This window comes from Trifolium pratense, linkage group LG3, assembly GCF_020283565.1.
Source record: "Trifolium pratense cultivar HEN17-A07 linkage group LG3, ARS_RC_1.1, whole genome shotgun sequence".
Classification (NCBI taxonomy): domain Eukaryota; kingdom Viridiplantae; phylum Streptophyta; class Magnoliopsida; order Fabales; family Fabaceae; genus Trifolium; species Trifolium pratense.
Window position 1 is genome coordinate 4,312,300 of NC_060061.1, and position 23,285 is coordinate 4,335,584.

Here is a 23,285-nt window from a genome sequence, read left to right on the forward strand (position 1 = left end):
CCCTAATGCCTTATGTCATGTGTGATATCATCATGTCCAACCAATGCTTGACAACTTTGTATCATGTCCAATTGTATCTTGCCAACATTGAGTTGCCTTCATCCAATTAGCACTTGACATATTTGAATGATGGGGTGACAAATGGCAAACTAGAAATACATGCATTGGGCTCAATTTCCTGGTTAATGCAAACAATGGGCTGTTTGATGGTTTACCCAAACAATGAGTTTGACACCAGATAAATCAAACCTCCTATTATACTAAAGGTTGGTGGACTTTGCCAACCCAAACCCTAATTCCCCCATCAAAACCCTAATGCCTTATGTCATGTGTGATATCATCATGTCCAACCAATGCTTGACAACTTTGTATCATGTCCAATTGTATCTTGCCAACATTGAGTTGCCTTCATCCAATTAGCACTTGACATATTTGAATGATGGGGTGACAAATGGCAAACTAGAAATACATGCATTGGGGCTCAATTTCCTGGTTAATGCAAACAATGGGCTGTTTGATGGTTTACCCAAACAATGAGTTTGACACCAGATAAATCAAACCTACTTAGAGCCCCTTTTTCTTACATTTCTCAACTTTTTTTCTCTCTCTCTTCTATCTTTTCTCTCTCTCTGGTACGCTCTCTCTATCTCTCTCGCCTCTTCATGAAGAACAACAAGAACACCACCGTCTCGTCCCCAGATTCCGGCGGCTGGCCATCGCGAATCCCATACTCAGGCGAGTCACCACACCATCTCGTCCTTCACCGCCACATCCACCACAGCCTCCACCATCTCGTCCGCCGCCTCTAACTCAGTGAAGCATCCTCGCCGATTTCATTCCTTGGATGTGAAAAGCCTCTCTGGTAATCTTTCGATTTCATTCTTTTGATCTTGCATGTTTGAAATCTTCCCTGAAATTGGATCTTTTCATGTCAATAAACTCACTCAGGTGACTAGAATAATCTCATCTCTCTTTCATACTGTTTTTCGTTTTTTTTTTGTGTGTAGGTTTTGATATGTGATTTCTTGAATCCATCATGGGACAAGAGTGAGTAACATGAAATTTGATTTGAGGGTAGTTTTGATTCAGTTTCAATTATTGGGTAATCTTATAACTCTTACTGCTGCCGCTGCAACAGGTACTTGCTTAATCTTTCTATGAACCGACATTATCTATAGTTTGGTTATTTAAGCAGTTCAATCGCGATTTTGTCTTGGTTCATTGTCTGGTTGGGTTTATAAGACATTGTTTTCTATGCTGGTTCTCTGTGTTGTGTTTTTGCAGGCTCCATGGAAGGATAAGGCTCCTCCAGACCTCCACCTTCCCCCAAGCCAGCCAAATATCGTGGTGGCAAGCAGAGAAGGTTCATTTTTCTCTTCAAAGTTTTTTAAATTTTATTTTTTGCAGCTATTGTTTCATCATATATGTAATTAATAGTGAATTTCAGAGCTTAGGTTCATTTTTTGTGCTATACTTTTGGTCAAATAATCGACTTTTAAAAATAAGTGTTTTTTCATTGAATTAGCTGATCTAAACTAGGGAATTGAGAAATATTAATTCCAGAAAAATGATTATTTAGATTTTACAAAGAATCTCTTTGGAAGGTGATTGTAAATGATGATTTGGAGATGGATGATTTTGTGATTTGAGTAATGAGATATGAAAGTGTGATATTAAGGGTTGTATTTTTGTGTTTGATAGAAGTGGCGCAAAGGAAAGCAAAAGGAGAAGGTGAACAATCAGTGGATCTTTTATATATTCTTATGCTTTCAAATATAAATTGAGGTACCTAATTTAAATGTATAGAACTGTTATGCTTCCAGAAATAACATGTTATACTATTCTTATGCTTTCAATTTTAACATGTTATACTATATGCAGCACTATGATTGTTCTTTAATGATACAGTGTATCTTTGTTGGAGGCTTTAAAAATTGAAAATTTGTATTCTATTGTTCAATTTTCCAACTTAAAAATGGTCTTGAAGAATTTTCTAAATGATTACATTCGGATCTAAACCCTTAGATGATATCATTAAATTGAAGGAAAAATATCGGTTTCGCATTTTATTAGACGAGAGCAACTCATTTGGTGTGCTTGGAAGTTCTGGAAGAGGCCTCACTGAACACTATGGAATTCCAGTATGTACTGCAATTTTTGTTTGGGTGTGGGTGCATACACTTGTACCAGATCTACTGTTCGTACATTCAAATTTCTACCGCTATTTGTGATTTGTTGTAATGTGCTGCAGGTTGAGAAATTAGATCTTATAACTGCTGCTATGGGACATGCATTGGCCACAGAAGGAGGATTCTGCACCGGAAGTGCGAGAGTTATAGATCACCAAGTATGGTAGTTCATAATCTAAGTGTAATCTATATGGTTTTTAGGTCATTTTAGAAGAGGTTATTAATATGATGAATCTTTTGAATTCATGTAGAAACTGAGGAAGAGGTACTATTATATGCTTTAACATGTTTCTTGTGATTTGTTCAAGAGGATGCAAACTTATTTTAGTGCTTTGCTTGCAGGTAGTACTTAAGTAAGGATTCATATCTTCTCCATTTTCGTCTATCACTTCCTTTATTACGATCTCAGCTTTCATCAACAGTTTTCTTTTCTTCTATCCAATGACTTGATTATGCATCTATTCTCAACTACATGTAAATGTTTCCATAGGATTTAGCTGTTGAATCGAGATTTAGGCTTATTGTGTTACGTTTAGTATCTGAGAATTTGATTGAATGCATGATTTTAGTAGGCTCTGGCTTATAGAGTGTGGAGATTTTTTGTTATTTAATTATATATTATATTTAGGATTAGGATTAGGATGTGATAATTATTAGTTCTAAAATGACATTGTATTAGGCATTTTTAAGTGGAATGACAATTTCAACTTGATATGCATTATTTTGTGTATTTTATATTTGTTGTTAGTTTGTTACTTAAGATGAGTACTTTTTTGCAATTTTGTAATTTTGAAAATATTGACATGATTTTGGAACTGCTTTCTTATGCAATTTCAATTTTTAATAGCATGAGGGAATTTTAAAACACCTGACATGTTAGAAACTTATTAGACAGTTGTTTAACTTTAAAGATTGTTGGAAGTAGTATTGCATTTTGATTTAATTGGTGCCTATGTTTTCAATTTATTGCCTTCTTAAGTGGAAAGTTAGTAATTGAAATTTTCATTTAGCATTCTTATATGTTGTCTGCTTTAACTGAATCGTTTTCCCCATCTCCATGAAACAATTTCGATTTTTTATTCATGGATGCTTTCAGTTCTTATAGAGCAATGAACTAATGATTACACACAATCACACACACCTGTCATTCTGTCTTAAAAATGTTGCAACTCTCTCTTTCTCTAACTCTCTTTGTGTTAATTGTGGCAGTGTCATTCATGGAGGTAGATGTATGTCTGCATCTTGGCTCAATGGAAGGCATATTTATAAGTTGTGGGAAAAATTTGTCTGGGAATATGGTTTGACAGTTGGGTAGATGCAAAAGGTACACATTATTTCTAATGATTATCTTGTGGTACTACTCATTTAGATTTGGATAGCAGTTGTTATCGCATGTCGCTGTTTTCGAATTACTGTTGGATCAAATTGAAATATTTTTAAAAATCTAATTCTTGGTTTAATGGTTATTATCGATCTTGACCAAAAAAATATTGTGACGAGCATATACCACCACTGTCTTGGGATATGTATTTCTATACTGAATGGTTAAGGATGGAAATAGGTGGTGTTTTCAAAAAAGTTCAATGAGTAAATTAGCCACATTGAGCCTATAAAAGTTCACTACAATAAAATCCTATTTTTATTCTTTATTTTTTTATCTTATCCTTTGAATTTTTGTTGTTTCCTATCATACACACAGCCCACTGATTGTTAAATATGAAGATTTTCGTATTTTCAGGGACTAAGACTTGAAGGCGAGAAAATGTCTTTTTCTTTCATTGTATTATTCGGCAATTGCAAGTACCGGGCTGCATATCACCGCATATAACAATATAAGTCATATATAGAGTTGATTCATGTCCTAAATCTGGCATCTCTTCCTATATCGACAAAGATCTACCCAGGAAGATGCGTCAGATTTATTCGTAGTGATTCTCAGGTAGAATGTTGGATTGATGCATTTCTTTACTTAAATACCTTTGTTGTGTTTGCTATAAATGTTTTTTTTTTGTTGATTTGACGGGTTTTGCTGTTTGTAAACTCAAAATGCAAAAGGTATTTCCACAACCGTTTGAAGCCTTCAAAGCTCACATGGACTGCCATGTACAGGAAGCAGCACAAGAAGGTAATTTCTTAACTCTTTAACTGTTTTGTTTTGTATTGTAGATTGAACAATGTTGCAATGTCAAGATAAACCAAAATTAAGATCCTGAATATGTTGAAATCAAAATTTTCAACGATACATTACAATTATTAGTGAAATTTTTACAATAATCTATGCAGATTTTGTGCTCTAAACTTCTATCCAAAAACAATTGCATTTATATTCCTTGACCTCTCTAGGTAATATGAATTTTTTTTTATTATTATTTTTCTGAACTCATTGTTTAAATATTTGTGCAGTTTCAATTTTTTATTCAAAACTTATACACATAAAAATATGAATAGAATGAATTGTATTGTGTATGCTGTCAAGTTTGTTTGGGTTTGTGGATAATGTTTTTGTGATTCCTCTATCACCATATAAGTAGATCACTTATAGGTTGATACTTTTAATCACTTTTAGTTTCATTTAGATAGAAAAAAATATTTCCAGTCTTTGAATTCCTTACTTTAGTGACAATTGGTAAGGTACATAGCTTTGATTGTGTTCGAAAACTCTCTTTGATTGTGAAAGTGAGCACTCATGGTGAAAGAATTAGTGATAACTGATAATTTTTTAGCTTATTTATTCAGATATAACAATACTTCATTTTAGAAAGCAAAAATGTTTTGCTTATTTAGAGGTGTTTCTCCATGGTGTATATATTATGAATTGGAGTCCTGCTTTATTACTGAACACTTTCCAAGCTTTATGACTTTTATCAAGTTGGCTTATTTAGATGTGTTTGTCGTTAGAGCATTAAAAGCTTGCTTGTACTAAGGACTAAGTGTTAGTGTGTGTATATATACACGTTTCTTTTTTCTGAACCTTATACTAATCATCTTTTATGACACTATGCATTTGATTAATTTTGTTTTCGTGTGCAAAACAGACTTCCATGGCGTGAGTTTTGTCAGAGTTCATTTCAAGAGCAAGTGTATCATCTGATGTTAGTGGACACTGCTACTATGAATGCCTACAATGGTGGACGGGTTGATTTTTGTAGAACACGCATATTGGTTGAAGGGATGCCGGTTAAATTTATAGCCACCAAACCCCTTGACAACCAGGTTATTTATGTTAAGGTTGCTGTTGATTTTTCCATGCAAACTACTTCGGTGCAGCAAGTGATAGATGGAAAGTTTGTTCCTTCTGTGGTCGCGGCACAACTCTTTGCGGTCACACCATGATTTGAATTGTTCGAGTTGTGTTGTCTTCTTTGATTCACATGTATGAATTCATGGTTTATTATGTGAATTTTGATTGGAGTGTCATGTTTTATTTTCATAGTAACGTTGAAAGCTTAAGCTATGTACTTGGTTAAGCTTTTGCAATATGGCTTTTGCTCTTCTTTATTATGTGACTTTTGATAGTAGTGTCATATTTTATTTTGATAGTAATGTTGAATGGATATGATGTGTGATGTTTCCATAATACCTTCTGTCATGGTTAGGCTATGTGCCTCCTCTTGCACATTTTATTGTTGATTTTAGGAATTTAGAAGATAGAAGCAATTCATATGAGCAACTTCATTCTATAACTAATACTATTAAATCCTATTTCCATTTATTTTAAAATAAATTTCTATGATTCAATTTATATTTCAAATTTTAAACTTGATGTTTTAAACAATGTCATATTTACAGCAACAAAAGCGGTTGTTTGTTGGATTCAAAAGCGTCATGGTGAAGTTAATTTAAGAAAGGAGATGCAATGATTTGCTATCCTGTAGATAAAACTAGCTTTTTTTTTTTGACAAAAGATAAAACCATCACTTAAATCTCGGAAAAATTATCAATTTTTACCTAGCACTTAAACATTAGGCTTTAATAACAGGTTCTAAATTTTTAAGATAATCGCTAAAACTACCGGTTTAATAGAGATGCTTGAAGTATAAGTATAAATGGAGTGAGGAGGTTAAGTATCCTATCCCTAGAGAGGTCTTGATTGTGGCCTTGGTTCATCTACTTGCCTCTTCCTCAATCAAAGAATTAACATGATCCCATATTATTTTTCTATACTTTATCTTAACTACCATATTTTGCATGCTTTAACTTAATATTCATATGCTTATGACTAACTCCCTTGGCTCATATCAACCATGATTGGCATATAGATGCTTATGCCTGCCCCCTTTCATTGTTTACAACCATGATTGATATATACCGGGTGTTCCGCAAAACCCGTGCAACGCACGGGCAGCCATCTAGTTTTATAAAGAGGAATAACATATTTTACTCGAATAATAATAAAAATAAAACAAGTGAATAGACTTTCTTGCTCTTTAAGTTTCTACCAATTAATTAATCTACTTAGTACTAAATTTTTTTGAAATATTAGTTTATTTATTTTTCAATTTGAGTATATCACGCGTTAAGTTTGGCTTGAGTGTTAGATAAAGGAGCTTTGATGTTACTCTGACTCTAACTACGTCATTAAATTACTATATGAACCTGTTAATACATAACATCACTATGCGGCTATCATTCGAAATACTAAGGAGCTACTCGCTAGAGACTAGAGTGTTAAAGTGGTTCATACTATTTGAGAAAGAAATGTTTGACTTAACTAAGTTTGAAGCTCACAATCACGATGATGAAGCTTAGGATCAAACTGAATACCTCATATATACTATCAAAACCTCTCACCACTCGATCAATCATAGTGGCTCGATGCATTAATGAATTAATGAGCTACTCGTTATAGACGGGAGGGTTAAAGTGGTTGAGAAAGAAATGTTTGTGCCGACCACTTAACAAGTTTGAGACTCACAACCATGATGATGGAGCTGATGATCAAACCAAGACTTCATACATACTATCCAAACCTTTCACCAATCGACCAAACATAGACAAATAGTGACTCGATGCATAAAATATTATATGGATTACAAAGTAACTTTTTTTTCTTATAATAAGAAAATTTAATCCCACATGAGTGTGTTTGGTGTGCAAGATATTGTACATACAATATATAATATAATAAATCAAGATAAAGATTGAATAAAATATACACATAATAAATAAGTCAAAAAAAAAATATACACATAATAAAATAAACCTATATGCTTGGTGGGCACAAGATAAATAGTGAAAAGGGTATTTTTGCAATTTTGTAGGGTGTGAGAGGAATAAAGTCGGGTCATGAATCATGATTAATTCGGTGGTTTTCAAAGCCCAAACCAATACATCATTGAAACGTTGCAACAAAAAGCACGTTCAGAACAGAACCATCTCATTCATTCATTCTCTCTTTCGTGTTATTGAGAGAGTAGATGATGCATAGTAGAAGAAGTAACAATGCCAAAACTCCCAACAACAATGGTGGAAACAACAACAACAACTCAAACTCAAACTCTGCTTCTTTAGAAACTCCTAAGTATGTATATGCACCGCCCTTCTCTTTGTATCTATGCATTATTTTCAATTTCCTGTCAATTCAATCTCTATGCTTTTTTATCCTTTATAGATTTTAGGTTTCTTTTGGACACGTAGTTTAATTAAGCGCGTTTATCATGTCAGTGTCCATGTTATGTATAAGCTATAAAGTCAAATTGTTTTCAGTAAGTTGTTCTTTCCGGGAGAGTTTGTGGAAATAAGCTGAGAACATCTTATAGACATGTCATAAGCTGGAAACATGTTTGCAGAACCGTTTCTTAGATTTTGGTGGCTCAATGGTGTACCTACATTTGGGCTATAACTAATAAGTAGTATAAAAAAAATTGAATTTTTTATTTAATATTCTGAATTTTTTTGCTGTCTGCAGTTGCTATGAAGGAGAATCTCTAAACAATCTGCTCCAATCAATCCGGAGGTAAAATACTAAATTTTTCATGTGTTACTTTGTGATTAGGTTTGTGAATGTAGTTTTTCAAAGATTAGGTTTTGCTATACAGAAAAATTTAGCGGCGTAGCTTGTTGTCTGCCTACCTTTTGTTCATGTGTAATTATTTTCTTTGTGACTTAATCAACTTTACAACATGATTTGCTTCACAATGCTGTTTAATGAAAGCCGAGGGGAGGATATGAATGAAGATTTAACATTTTAGAGTGAACTGTTGAACTATACCATGTTTAGTTTTGAAAGTAATCAATATTTGTGCAATTTTTCTCAACTGATCTTGCAAATGGTTATTATGATGAGCAGGGGGGTTGAATCCACAAGACATTTAGATGGAAGTTCCTTGCCAGAGAAGATATGGATAAAGGTTCAACCTCAACTTGATTTTGCAAATTATAAAACATTTGAATGAATTAGGTAATATATAGGAGTCTTGCATAGTTATATAACATTTATGTGGAACCTTGCAGCAACAATTTGCTATTGGAGTCAATGATGTAACTCGCGTCCTTGAGCGTATGAAACCGTGTGCTGAGTTTGAAAGGTCAGCTCAACTCCTTCCATCAATCACAAGCAATCATAAAACATCTTCAGTTAAACTTCAGGTTTATTTCCTCCATTCTGCTATTTAGAGAATGTGAATCGTTGGTTAATCGTTTATTTTGTACCCACCACACCTTTTGTTACTAGTTCATCATTTCTAAGTAAATCCTCCAACTTACTCTATTTTTGATATTTCTACCATTACATGATGCTGCAAGTATCCATGTACTAACAGTTATAGTTAAGCTTTTTGTTCTCGCCAATCCGTGCAAATAATACTAGCAGTTGATACTTGATAGTGTATTTTGCATTCACATTGCTTGAATATAATTAGTTTTCTTTAGTAATAAATAACTTCTTTTTTTGGTACCCGTTTAAAGTACGGCTCTTTCTGGTGTGGGTGCGTGGCTTTATTTTATAGCAAGTCTTGAAGAGAAAATATTCACGTTCTATTTTATGATGATGCAGGCTGTGCTTGTAGCTTCTGACTGTAATCCACGATGGCTGACAAAGCATCTGCAAAGTTTGGCTTCATCAAGGAGTGTGCCCCTGATCTTTGTTAAGGATAATAAAGAAGGTTCTTTGAGATTAGGTGAACTTGTTAAATTGAAAACTGCCATTGCTATTGGAATTAAGGTTAGGTCCCAGCCTCACACAAGATTTATATTCTGTTTGTTTTTTAACTGCTTTTTGTTTAAAGTGATCTTATGAAATTACAAAGAGAAATTATTATTTTATCAAAATAAAATAAGCTAATTCAAACATGTTTTAGTTTTTGCATGATTTAAATTATTTAGGGTAACTACAATAGGTTCCCTCGAGGAATGCTAATTTTCAATATCACAACCCCTTGTTTTTCAATCCTGCATTTCTAGATTGCAGTTTCCTTATTATTATAGGAACATACTCAAGAACACTAAGACCATTTATCGGGTTTAATGTGTTGTGGTGGGAAGAATTTAAGGGTTTAATAAGCTACGAGCTCATGTTATTTGATCATGGCTCGAGATGTCGCTATAATCTTCTATGCTAATATGCTATTTTGGCTTCATCCTTTTTCTTTTTTCTTTTTTAGATTCTAAGTTATTGTTATCTTTCAATGAATGCAGGTTAAAGGAAACACTATTAATAAAGTTGTTGAGGATGTTATTAAAGTTGATGCATATAGGCTTCGACCTGATGGACCAAATTCAGCTGGAATATTTGACAATTTTCATGACCCTGACAAAAAGGGAAATGCTGTCATAAATGTAATTTAATCACATAGGATTAAGACCTATTTTTGTCCCCATATTCTAAAGATATAGTTTTTTCTTTTTCTTTTTGGGGATAAAAGTGTTTCATAGCTTTCTACCTGTTACATTTTCCAAATTTTAAAGTTTGAGCAACATAATTCTTTGTAGTTTATGATGATAAATTATTATATGAATAGAGGATCAAGCAAAGCCTTCTGAGTAGTTCTAAATCAATAAATTGAGTCCAGGTTAGCATAGAAGTGTCCATGGGATAACATTTCACAATGTCATGAAAGTTTACTGGCAGGAACAGACCAAGCAAATATTTGATAGTTTATCAACTTTGCTGGTTTAAGTTATTGAGGATAGTCCATTAAGTAGAGACAAAAAGAGATGGATTTGGATCCTCTCCTTTCTGTTTTCTCTACATCTCTCTTCTTTCTCTCTATCTCTGTCTTAATTTCAATTTCTCTCCATTAAAAAATAATAAACAAATCAAGAGAGAGAGAGATGTAGAGAAAGTAAGAGAGGATCCAATTGCAAAAGGGATGAAGAGATCATTTCTTAAAACCAATATGAAGTTTTTATTTTAAAATATTTGCCATTCAAGATGATTCATGATAACTGATAGGCTTAACTTTGTTTAGAAATTTATAACTGATTTCGTCTAGTGAAAAAAACTGATGTTGAAATCTAATGTTTGGACATTTAGCATTGTCATTCCACATACTGGTTTCTATCACTTTCATGACCATTCAATGTTTGCATTATAAATTTGACATTCATGGATTTCAGTGTTAGAGAAAGGGGAATTAGGCTGTAAACCAAAACAATTAATTAATTTATAATGAGCTCAGGATCAAACTACAAATTTCTTTCTATGTGAATACAATAAATAATGAACAATGCAAAATAAATGGAAAGGAAGAAGAAAAACCCTAGTAAGGGGAATTAGGTTAACATTGTTTCTCTTTTAGTATGAAATTACGATTCTGTAATGTACAGGCTATATCGAAGCTGAATAATTAATTGATATGTATGAATTAGAACAATAAAATTAATAAAAGAAAATGGATCTTAGTTGGACTAGTCGTTCTATAGCCTTGAATTGCAGGAAAGCCACAAAAATGAAGAGTGGCAAGGTTTTTCCATTACAGAGAACAAACCCTCACAACATTCTAATTTTCCTTCCAAATGGTACCTCTGCTCATCTAAGTTAGACTCCTTTTATATCTATTGTTCAACCTTCGGCTTAATTTCCCATTTTTCCGAAACAAGACTACTAGGGACCAAAGATGTTGAAGTGGTGGTGTTGCCAACAACATTGGCAGCACCATTACTAGTGGCTCCCACTCCCTGTTGATGCGCTGCCTCAGTACTGGCCCTTTCCGAAACAAGACTACAAGGGAACAAAGATGTTGAAGTGGTGGTGTTGGCAACAACATTGGCAGCACCATTACTAGTGGCTCCCACTCCCTGTTGATGCGCTGCCTCAGTACTGGCCCTTTCAGTGCTATTGATGATAGGGTCCTTTTGAATCTCTAACTCACTTCTTGCTAATGAAGAACACTTTGTTTCTGAAATTAGGAATAGAATAGAAATTAGGCACTTAAAGTGTAAACAAAACAGTAGGTACTGCAAAATATGCAAAAAATATATATAGTATAGTATATTAGTATGTTAGTTTGTGCAATTATGCAACACATTTTCTACATGACAACTAAGGAATCCAGCACACAAAAGTCAATACACTATGGAAATTGGATTTACATAGTCATTTTAATCGACATAGCCATAGAAAGCAGGTCTAACAATGCTCTAATTCATGCTCCTTACAACTCACTCATTCTTTATCAAAGTTCACTTGTAACTAGCAAAACCCAGAACCACTTCTTATCTATGATGCAAAATGAATATTTCTCAAAAGTTGGGGTATTCACTATCACAGTTCCCTAAGTTGAAAGTTGAAGGTACTTTTTTGCAAACTCCAAATGCTATGAATGGGTATTTATGAATTTTTTTATAGAAAAAAACTATAACAAAAGGAGAAGAAAATATTCACTTGCCATTTATTTCTCCCATAGTGATAACCCTATTAAGAAAATCTCTGAATTTCGTCAATACAATCCTTTCTTGCTCTGCATAGATCTCTTTCGCTCCTTGTCCATAAGGCAATTGCGAAGATGTGTTGCAAGCATGAGCCATTGATCCAATAGAGGGGGCAGCATTCATGAACATTGTATCTTGCTCATCACACATCAATGCTAAAGTTCCAGGAGACATTGGCCTCCCTTTTGGAACATCAGCACCATCTGAACTGGAATTTTCAGGACTGGTTTTATCAGTTTGGGTTGCACTCGAACAATCATCAGCCATAGCTTTCTCCACATTAGCTTCCTTTTGATTTGGTAATTGCTCTTGATTTGAAGAAGCAAGAGAAGTTTCTGTCTGATCTTCTGCATGCTTATCCTTTAAATTTTTCTGCTCTGCACATATTAATAACAATATTGGTGAGAGAAAATACAAAGATTGTACATCAATAAGGTTGATATTGGTTGGTAACAAATGGAATAATCAATTGAACAGAAAAATAAAAGGTCCTAGCCCAAAAACTTAAAAAGAATACACATAAACCTTCCGATCGCGATTGTAAGTGTTTCATTAAATGTTTCAGACAGTTAAACATAGAGGTATCTTAGGTACTCTATCCTAAATCTGAAATTCACTAGACAGTTATCTAATGGCAAATAGCACTGCCAACTGAGTAGGGTTACCAAACATTTTGAGGCACCGTAGAATTAATTCCACTTAAGACTCAAAATATGTTACAGAAACGAGATCTAATTGATCACACTTCCTTTTCTGCTTTTTCCCATAGAGGAAACTATTTGTTTACAGCTCAATTAACAAATAAAAATCTGAAAAAGGTTGTATTTACAATTAAGTAATTTATTATTTAGCAAATCAAATTCTCAAACTAGTTTGAGGACATGCAAACAGGGCAAGTAAAAGTGAGAGATAAGTTTTCTATGATAATTATCTTGCTGATTCCATTTTGTCAATTCATCGGTGAATAAACCTTCCAAACTTTACTGTGGCTGAACTTTTTTATAGTTTTTTTCTTTTTTATATTCTGATATGATGCAATTCAGTCTAGAGCTATAATTTAGAAAGTTGTCTCATGTAATTTAACAAAATTCAATTTGCAATACATGGAATTGACAGTGGGGAACTGGGGAAAATCCTTTCCAAATATTGGTACACTCATATAAGGAAGGTTGAAAGAAAACTCAAAACTGTATTTGTACTTTTTAAACAAATAACACCATCGATGATTGGAAATTTAAAATGTACATATACCTGTAAGTGTTTTAGTGGCTTGTCCGGATACTAGCACAAGAATAGAGCAAAGCTCCTTCAGGTGCTGTGGTTGTATGATGTCTGCTAAAAGAGACCTTCAACAACAATCAAGTCAATCACTAAATGTGTAAATCAAGTATATATGTCATCATTTCATGAATATAACCAGTCCTACCTGTACATAAATTTTGAAGGGCCGACTGTTGCAGGTCCAACACGAGCAACTGGGACAGGAGACATGGATGAGGAGGGTGCTGCAGGACCTCTGATAGGATTTGCCTGATAAGCATGACAAAAAAAAAAAAAACTTAAAATGCCGGTGTGTATAAATTGAGCAATATAAAACCTCTTAATAGCTTCCACTCTCAACTGCAGGAAGTTTATGTGCTGAACTAGCAACTTAGCTTCTGGGTGAACATTTTTAGACTAGAAGTTATCATGGTATTTAAACAATTTTCAGCCAAATAGTCATAGACTGGATTTTCTATATTAATTCAATTATAAGATTTGAAGCTGACACTATTCCACATTAAGAAAATATGGAAGCTCAATGTGGTACTAAACTACTAAAGCCATGAGAAAAGGCTGGACTTTTGGAACACACTCTCAATGAGAGCTTGAGTCGTCCTAACAAATGGTGTTTTCATTGAGAACCAGTAAGGGGGGATGGGAAAAAGCAACCAAAGAATGAGAAACCAAAGGAAATGCTATTTTGAGTGGAACTTAAATCCTAAACCTGCATCAAAAGGGTTAGAGTGGATTCCACTATGAGTGGTCAGCCAGAGTGGGCCATCACAAACTCAAGCTTTCGGGCGAGTGTAAAATACTATATCCCAGATCGTGCAAGGATATGTAAGCTTGATATTGTACTTATCAAAGCGACGAGACCTTCCCCTTCAATCGGATAGTTTTCGGTGACTGCCCGGCTTTCTTCATGGGCTAGAGTTGACATGGACACATTGGACCAAATCAAAGGGAGCATATATCAATTTAAGAAAAACACAAAATCAAGCTTAAATGCATCTTTCAGTTTAATTGGGAAAAAACTGTGTACTCCTAATAGGGAAAATATTGCATGATTGCAAAATGCTGTCTCAACAGGATTAACCGTTCTCTTCATTTCTCCAGTTTAGCCTATTTCCAAGTTAAAATAAAGTAATAAACCCCTGAACTAACCATAGTTTTATCAATTTTTACCTGCTGTCCCAGCTTGCTAACAGATGGATCCTTGATGGACGGCCAGAGTTCCGAACCTTTTCTTTTTCTCGATACTGGTGGTGATGAATAACCAGAGGAACCAATAGCTCCAGTGATGGCAGCATTGGCTGCCTGCTGAATATATGCCATATTGTTGTTTTGATCTCCATGGAACAGAGCCTGTCGCTCTTCACTTCCTTCAAAGTTTTTGCAATCCATGCATTTACAATTTTCAGAACAAAGAATGTTGGCTTGGAAACATTCACAGTACTTCTTGAGGCACCCAGATTTTTTACAATGGCACCCCTTATTGTGCTTTCCCAATATTAAAACTTCCTCCTACATTTATTATGAAGTTCAAACAAGCATAAGAATAAAAAACATCAATTATTTTTGAGCAAGCAAAAAGGAAAAGGCAACATATTTTCCAATACAAGAACAATTACTGACTTCTGAAAATTTTATTTGCATGTATTCTGATTTTACAGGTATTTTAATAACAGTTTCCTATCATGTCATAATTTCTTTACCATCGCATGCCTACTTCAAGTGCAAACCCACTCTTGTAGTGATGTGGTTGAAAAATATCAATAGTCTAAACTACTACATTTTAAATTGTGGGTATTTATATAGACTTTATATCCTCTTGTCGCTAATAATAGGAAAAAAAGATGTAAATAAGGAAACATAAACTGAAATGCACTGGTTTGAGTTTCATTTCATTGAAATTTAAAAATAAAACATTTAAGGAGATCCACAAAAGGAATCTATCTAAATTATAACTGATTGAAGAAAACATCGACATAGTGATGATAGGTAATAGACAAATAATTGTCTGACCTTATTTATAGGCAAAAGCCTTCATGGTTTTTTGGCCTTAAATATAAACAAATGTCAACTATTCTATGCACATTTAATGTTATTTTTCCACACATGACCTTAAATTAGTTACTTAATGTTGTGAATAGATACCACTAATTAGGGGTAGATTAGTAAATATGTTTCTTTTTTTACATGAAATCAAGAAAATTAAAAGCACTTAACTATCCTTCTTAATAAGTGTGAAAATGTGTTTTTTTTGCTTATAATTAAGGTCAAAGGGAGCAAGTAATGCACTAGTAACAATGTTAACAACAAAAGAGGTTCTCTTAGTCATACAGAATATGTAATGATGCATCTAATAGAACAAAAATATATACGGGTGAAAATATCCTTTTCCCCACAAATTTTTTCAATGAATTGAAACTAAAGTAATCAAAGACAATAGACATGTTGTGCAAAAGTAGATTTAGTTAATAAATGCAATGGATAAAACCGACCCCGACATAAAAGATTCAAAAAACGACATACAATACCGACAATTACAAAAGTTAAGCCCGCATACCCTGCCATGAGGGCTACTCGCTATTTTCGGCCTAAATGCATTTGGATTACGTTCTAAAGTTGCTTCCACAGCTTCTCGTCTAGCCGCTTCATTGTCAACATTGTTAAAACAATTTACGCAATTACAACCGTCACAATATATTCCGGATGCAAAACATTCACAATACCTACACAAGTTATCACTTAAATGTTAGCTTAGCTTCACATTGCTTATTATTGCAACCGGAAAGTGAGAGAGAATATTTTACTCACAACTTTAAGCATCTTGAGTGTTTACAGTTGCACTGCTTTTGCTTCTTTGGAGTAGCATCTTTTGTTTCAAAATTAGATCTTGATTTTGATTTTGGAGATTCTGGTTTCCTGACCAAAATAAACAATAATCATTTATTGAGACTTCAAAAAGGAATACTACTACTGTTGCCATTTTATAAAGAATAAAAACGTCTAAAAAAAATCCACTACCCGATTTGAACCCATATCTTATACTCCACTGTTACTCTATTAACAAGAATCTCAACTAAAAAAAACAAAGAATTCAAAATATACCAAATTGTCCAGAACATATGATTAAATAATCGATCACTTGTATCTAATTTCACAACCACAAAAAGCTGAAACCATAACGAAAAATAGCTATAATAAAATCTACAACCTGCGTTGGCAAGTCAAATTCCTAACCAATTTAAACCTCTGCTACCAAAACCAAATTAAAAACTACACCATCATTCTTATAAGAAGGGGATACGACACTATATTTCAGCCCATCACTAAAAAATTATCCACCGGAGTTGATTACACAACGATTCAATAGAAAAAACATTTCAAATTAAAAACTAAAAACATTTCAAATAATTTAAATTTAAAATAAGAAACAAAACACAGAAATTTTGAATTCCAGAAATTCAAACTACGACATAAAAAAAAAATGATAACTTTATCCCTAAGACTCACCCCAATTTGGCTGCAGGAAGAGGAGGCAGTGTCGGCGGTGGTTGCTGCTGTTCCGGCAAAGGTGCAGTTACCGGGGCACCACCAAAAGCGTTGAAATCGAGTTGTCTAGCAAGCTTCTTTGAGGTAGAATTTGCAACCGAATCTAATGGTACGTTTTTAGGAGTGATATCACTATTCTCACCTTCACTCATTCTGATCGACCAAAAAATTATCAACACAAATTTCACTTCACTCACGGATTATTCCAAAACAATAATCAAAACAACAATAACAATAATTGGTGAAGAATTAATTTAAATTAACAACAAATTAAGCAGATCCAAAATCGAAAACGGCGCGGGCTGTGGAGTTAAATCTCTGAAATTCTCTGAAATCAAGAGTATTAAGTTCCACAACCTGATTTAAACTAAACCTAAAATTCTACCTGAATAACGACACGGATACAGAGAAACTCACAGAAGAAAATCTAAGAAAAGAAGAAAAACGAAACTCTCTGCAACAATTTTCAGAAGAGAAGTGATTCTTCTTCTTCTTCTTCTTCTTCTACTCCCTCTCTCTTAGAAGCTTTTGAATTTCAATTTTTGTAAATAATCTACGGTTAGATCTTGTTTCCAGTTTGATCGTACGGTTATTTGTTAAGATTCTCATCATACGGTACAAATTCATAGAACTATCAGTCTATTTTGTTCCTCAGCCGTTGGATTTAAAGCTATTCTTGACGAGATAACCTAACTCTATTACTATGTACTGCGCGCGGTACTCGTGGATGAGGGGGTACGTGTAGTTTGATTATTGGATGGCATATGTGGAGATTCCTTTTTTAACGGAGGGGTTAAATTTTAAAACTGAAAGTAATAAGTGCAATTAATACAGGGAGAATTTGGCGCTAAAATAAAAGATTTGTCCAAGTTGTTGACTTTCAAGACTATGGAAATTGGGTTGTATGACTCAATGCAATTTCCAGCAAATTACTAGTATCATTCAATTTTGTTTCTATGATCGTATTTTTTACTATTGCTTATAGTATAGAAATGCCAATGGAGTAGGAAGGAGGAGAGAAGTCTTTTCTCGCTCGACATCTCCACCCCTAAAATTTTTTTTGTTTCTATTCATGTTCTGTAAGAATAATAGGCCTTGTCTTTCTATTGATTTTGCAATGATGTATATATAATGTTTGTTTCTATATTTATTTGCTATACAATCATGACTAATAATAATTATATAATATTCTAATAATGACAAATAATATTCTAAGATGTTCTTCATCACAAGTATGTTTCTCTCTCATTTCATATCGTGAAAACTCGATCAACATTAAAAAATGTAAATTTTATATTATACGTATCAAAGATGAACCACAATCTACTTGAAATTTTTTAGAAGAACAAACATACAAATAATGTGATGCTTTTTTTTTTAATAAAAATTATGATTTTTTTTTAATGCATAAAAGGGGGAAAATTGTGTAAAAAAAAAGGCAAAATGGGGACATGATATTGTTGGTAATACTATCGAGGATGTGATTCAGCAGGGTGATTCCTTACAGAGAAAAAAAACCCTTCTAGTGTTCTACGATCTCCAAATGGGATAGTTTCAACAAAGAATCCAACTCATTAAGAGAAATGTGAAATTAGTTGTTATCTAGATAATTGGATTTAAATTGGGAGTTATTTATCGATAAATTCTTACTAGGCTAAAATATACTTTTAGTTTAATCATTTATCTTTTACCTAGTATTTTTTTTATAAGAAGATAATTTATTGAAGCGAATACAATGGGTATTAGGGATGGCAACGGGCGCCCATGAGTGCGGGTTTGACACTTACCAAACCCACACCCGAAATCATCACCCAAACCCAAACCCAAAGGCTATTCTGGTGGCAAAACAACACCCACACTCATTGGGTTCGGGTTTTTTCCACCCAAACCCAAACCCGCAGCACATTTGAAAATAATTTGCAAATTTAAGAAATTAAATTACAACATAGACTTTTAATTAAATTACAACTAAAATTAAAGTATTCCAAGGAAATTCAAACATAGACTTTAAAAAAATTACAACATAGACTTTCAAGAAATTAAATTACAACTAAAATTTAAGGTCTTCCAAGAAAATTGAGGGAGACTATGGGGGTAATTAGGTAATTATAAAATATTTCGGGTGGGTGTATGAGTTTCGGGTGTGGGTTTGACTGATACCAAACCCACACCCATATTATCGGGTGTCACCCGAACCCAAACCCAAACTCAGTCAAATCGGGTTTCACCCGTTGACTTGAGATTGAGTTCGGGTGGGTCTCTCGGGTTTGGGGTTTTTTGCCATCCCTAATGGGTATGGGTACTTGGAACTCATCACAAAAGGTCAAGAATTACACAATTTTATTACGACCCTCCCTACATACGAACCAAGATCACAATTCACAATAGACGCTTAATGCAATCAACCAACTTAAGAGGATTTGCCATTTTGTTGTTAAAAAGAACATCGTTACATTCCAACTAAATACATTGTGTCGTTGTTAAAAGATGAGACACCTTTTTTTTCTTTCTTGCCTTTGCAAACACTGTTAAAGAGAAGAAAAATTCATCACAGCTTCACTACTCACTCAACTCAACCCATCAAACTGTACACCCATCCATTTAAAAATTAAATTCCACACTCTAAAGTTTTGGGACATATCTCAAACAAATGATTTGCAGATTCTATTTCATTGAAGCACCAAACACAACATTGTTGATGCACATTCTCAATTATATTCCTCCTCTAAAATTCTACTCTCGTTGGAAGCCTGCCTGTCTTTAAGCAAATACCAACTGAATAAGCTGATTTTTAAGGGACAACAATGATCCATAATCGCTTGATAGCTACCATGAGGTCGTCATCAAATTTGATGAAAGAGCATATATTGTACAACATTTCATCGACAAATTTTGCAGAAAAAGCAGCCCCCAAAACCAACATCCAGTTGCACCGTTCAAGAACATTAATCCTCAAACTAACAGGTAGCAGCTGCTACTGCAAAAATGTACTAGCATAATCCTCCTCTGGTACAGCCAAAACTCTAGACCAGATCAAATTCCAATGCCACGAGTTGTTCCGCCAATAACCCATTTTTTCTGCTGCTTTGGTGTCTTAATTTTCTGCGAACCAAAAATGACAATGAATCCTTGTACATAGAGGCTACTCACCAAGCCACGGATCCTTCCAAAAGAAGATAATCTCACCATTTCCCGGCCATTTTTGAATGACATTTGAGATCCAATTCAAATCTCAATTTTTGAATGACATTTGAAATCTTAATTTTCCGCAATCAAAAGCAAAATAAGTTTTACTAAATATATCAAGATCAATTCTATGAATATACATTTTTGTCATCCTCAATTGAACTACCCACTATATGAAATCGGGACTTGTTGAGGGCATAACTACTGTTAACCCAATATGTCACAACATGGGTAGGTAATCAATCAATTATACCATAAAAGTCAAACAACCTTGGATTCTTTTCGGGTGGGGCACACACGAATAGAATGAGGCATAAAAGTCTAAATTATTAGTACTTCTTTTGTAATAAAATAGTCTAAATTATTTTCTTTGTTCTTGCATTTCTTTTAGTGGATAAACTCCTAATTATTAAACATGTAGTGTGTTATTTAGTGTTGAAGTCAATATAAGCTATATAGCCAATGCACCCTGTGCACTCTCCACAACCAAAATGTTTAACTTGCTCTCTTACTTGATCGGAACAATCACTCTAATTGCAGCGCTTGCACCACAATTTATGCAACTTCAGTTTTTGACTAAGATAGATGGAGAGTACTTCCTGCTCTGCTGAATCAATACAGAATCAATAAATAAGACATTTAAAATACAGAATCAATAAATAAAGAACAGAAAGAACTTATAATCAAAAGTAAAGACAGAAACCAATAACCGACTTTAGGCTGTGACTGCAGAGCAAGTGGTATTCATTAGTATCAGATACAGATGCCATGCCTCACAAGAACATGTTCTAACTTTTGACTTCAGTGCCCTCACAAATTGGATGCACCGTTAAGAATGCAGGAAAAAGATATATTGGGTAGACATAACCAATCATCATACAGAACAGAACAAATATTTTATGGAGTCATGATACTCGGTTCTTGGACATGTAGGTATCCTTCTATTTTCTTCCAGTTTTGATCGAGTTTTAAGAAAATAAGGATTTCAAAGAAAATGGACATTTGGCTCTCTCTGAATATAGTCGAGTTGCGAAAATTTCCACTCGGGAACATTTAATGGCAGGACCATAGGAGTTTAGTCCACTCACAGAAAGTTCAGTGTTCAAAAAATGCTGTATTACATCAACTACAGATATCATTGTAATGTGTAACACTAACACACATTCCATTATGCTGCTTGCTTTTCACAATTTATCCTTTAGTTCACAAAACATGTTATAACAGAAAAAGATATTATCTTACACATAGTCTCATCACTGAGGACTTTCCACATGTTCCGCGAGTAAAATATCAGGTGAACATCAAAAATGGAAACAGAAATTCCCAGAATATGATGTTTCTCAAATCCATCAAGTTCAAGGAAACTGTATGGAGAAACCGGTACCAGTTCTGGTGAAATTCACAGGGCCAAAGTCATCAAAATCAGAATCAGAACCCATGTCATTGTAATCCTGCCACCCACCAACAGAATCCTCGTCTTCTGTATTTCTGGTCAAAGGAACTCGCAACTCAGAAACAGGAACAGGAAGAGGTTCTTCAATAAAGTACTTGTCATGGAGTAGCTCCATTGTTGTAGCCCTCCTAGCCGGATCATAACAAACCAGTTTTTTGACAAGAGATACTTCATCGGGTGAGCGGTTGGGCAGGCAGGCTTCAACACCAGCAGGGTTTTCTACCTTGCTAAACGAGATTATTCCGTAATCAGGAAGTTTTGAACAATCAGACCAAGCTCTCTCATCTAGGTTGCCCAAAACATTAATAATTCTACTGAGCTGGTCAATATCAGCCGTTCCAGGAAACAAGGGCTTAAGAGTCAAGAGCTCAGCAAAAATACATCCAAGTGACCAAAGATCAATTTCTAAACCATAGTTAATAGATCCGTAAAGCAATTCAGGAGCACGGAACCAGCGAGTTCCAACACATGACGTGAAACCACCACTTTCTCTATCTTCCCCCTCCGTTGCTTCATAACTAAAAGAAGTTCTCATAGGATCATTATCCATATCACTTGTTGTGCACGTTGCAAGGCAAGAAGTATTTCCATCCAGAATATTTGTATCCTTATCAACATCATCCGCAGATCTCTTTGTTTTCAGCTCATCTGAAACACCAATATACTCTTCATGACTGCTTCCCTGCTCTTGATTTTCACATCTCACATGAAGTGAACTTTCATTGTTAGAACTATCATTCTCACATGGTGGTGGATTTTCCTCAAAAGCATCAAATCCATGTTCTGTGAGTATCCTTGCCTGAGAAATTTAGTCAACAAAACATTTCATTCATGACATAAACCTAATGCACTCCTTGAATGAAATATAAGCAAAAATTAACACTTTCTAACTTAATTATGACACTAATATTCAAAATGCCCCTAATTAACTTGAAGGATAATTTAGGTAATGGAAACAATTTTTTAAATGATATTACGTGAGTAACAGAGTGATTACATTAAATAATGAGGAATTAAGTTGCAAAACCAAATGAAATGAAAATGATTACGGCAAATTAGGTTTACCTGTCCAAAATCAGCCAATTTGAGAATACCAGAATCAGAAATCAAGAGATTAGAAGGCTTCAAATCACGATGAACAATCATATTCCGGTGACAGGAATCAAGACCGGAAAGAATCTGAATCATCCAGCGCTTTATCTCACCAACGGGAAGTGGAATACCTTCCTTGGCGGCATTGGAAATGACGGTAGACAAGTCGGTGGTGAGATATTCAAGAACGATAACAGCGTCTTCGTCTTCACGCCAGAAGTATTCGTGCAAAACGACGACGTTTGGAGAACCTTGAAGCATTTGCAATGTTTCGATTTCTCGGAAGGCGGATTGGTAGTCGTGGATTTCTTTGAGAGCAACTGTTAGGTCGTCGGAGAGACGACGGCCACGGTAAACATCGGCGTAAGCTCCGGAGCCGATTCGTTCCATGATTTGGTACTTGGCGATGATCTCCGATCGGGTATGGATGCTCCAACTCTTGGATTGACGCTCCGTCGCCATTTTCGTTTCACTCACATCACACAAACAATGCCATCTACATATTTACTTCAATTTTTTTTTTTTTTTTTTACTTCTTTCCTTTTTGTTCAAATTTTGTTTTATCTCTGTGTGGAAAATAATGTTTCAAATGAAATAAATTGTACACATACATAAATTAATGAGTTAAATATATCTTCTTCTTTAGGTAGACCCTTTTTTCATGTGTGTGATGT

The 23,285-nt window shown here is 34.3% G+C and overlaps 4 protein-coding genes across 53 annotated transcripts; 2 read left to right on the forward strand and 2 right to left on the reverse strand.

Moving 5' to 3' along the window:
- Positions 1-280: 280 nt before the first annotated feature.
- Positions 281-11,920, forward strand: LOC123915473 (long chain base biosynthesis protein 1-like). 48 transcript variants are annotated; one of them, XR_006811905.1, is made up of 12 exons: positions 289-862; positions 1,008-1,138; positions 1,285-1,363; positions 1,702-1,785; positions 2,046-2,141; positions 2,252-2,347; positions 2,441-2,542; positions 3,399-3,513; positions 3,912-4,128; positions 4,245-4,314; positions 4,473-4,532; positions 5,225-5,766. XR_006811905.1 is itself a non-coding variant. In XM_045966601.1 (6 exons), the coding sequence occupies exons 2-6, from the start codon at positions 1,255-1,257 to the stop codon at positions 11,904-11,906; spliced, it is 315 nt and encodes a 104-aa protein (XP_045822557.1). In that variant the 5' UTR covers positions 282-862; positions 1,008-1,254; the 3' UTR covers positions 11,907-11,920. The 48 variants fall into 48 exon arrangements, 1 of the variants encoding a protein (XP_045822557.1); XR_006811891.1 differs by having other exon boundaries at positions 299-862; positions 3,928-4,128; XR_006811890.1 differs by having other exon boundaries at positions 299-862; positions 2,441-2,531; positions 3,928-4,128.
- On the forward strand, positions 7,493-10,191 carry LOC123915472. 2 transcript variants are annotated; one of them, XM_045966600.1, is made up of 6 exons: positions 7,493-7,710; positions 8,098-8,145; positions 8,479-8,539; positions 8,643-8,777; positions 9,184-9,356; positions 9,825-10,191. In XM_045966600.1, exons 1-6 carry the CDS (start codon positions 7,607-7,609, stop codon positions 9,961-9,963), a joined length of 660 nt encoding a protein of 219 aa, XP_045822556.1. In that variant the 5' UTR covers positions 7,493-7,606; the 3' UTR covers positions 9,964-10,191. The 2 variants fall into 2 exon arrangements, with proteins under 2 accessions (XP_045822556.1, XP_045822555.1); XM_045966599.1 differs by having other exon boundaries at positions 9,184-9,351; positions 9,825-10,190.
- Positions 10,883-17,417, reverse strand: LOC123915467 (protein tesmin/TSO1-like CXC 5). 2 transcript variants are annotated; one of them, XM_045966594.1, is made up of 9 exons: positions 16,842-17,400; positions 16,143-16,250; positions 15,892-16,057; positions 14,508-14,846; positions 13,486-13,589; positions 13,311-13,405; positions 12,017-12,436; positions 11,442-11,527; positions 10,883-11,321 (listed from the first exon to the last, which is right to left on the reverse strand). In XM_045966594.1, the coding sequence occupies exons 1-9, from the start codon at positions 17,030-17,032 to the stop codon at positions 11,184-11,186; spliced, it is 1,647 nt and encodes a 548-aa protein (XP_045822550.1). In that variant the 5' UTR covers positions 17,033-17,400; the 3' UTR covers positions 10,883-11,183. The 2 variants fall into 2 exon arrangements, with proteins under 2 accessions (XP_045822550.1, XP_045822548.1); XM_045966592.1 differs by having other exon boundaries at positions 10,883-11,527; positions 16,842-17,417.
- Positions 17,418-21,093: 3,676 nt separating this feature from the next.
- LOC123915469 (cyclin-dependent kinase F-1-like) lies at positions 21,094-23,216 on the reverse strand. The gene is made up of 2 exons (XM_045966595.1): positions 22,585-23,216; positions 21,094-22,318 (listed from the first exon to the last, which is right to left on the reverse strand). The coding sequence occupies exons 1-2, from the start codon at positions 23,071-23,073 to the stop codon at positions 21,422-21,424; spliced, it is 1,386 nt and encodes a 461-aa protein (XP_045822551.1). The 5' UTR covers positions 23,074-23,216; the 3' UTR covers positions 21,094-21,421.
- Between the last annotated feature and the right edge of the window lie 69 nt (positions 23,217-23,285).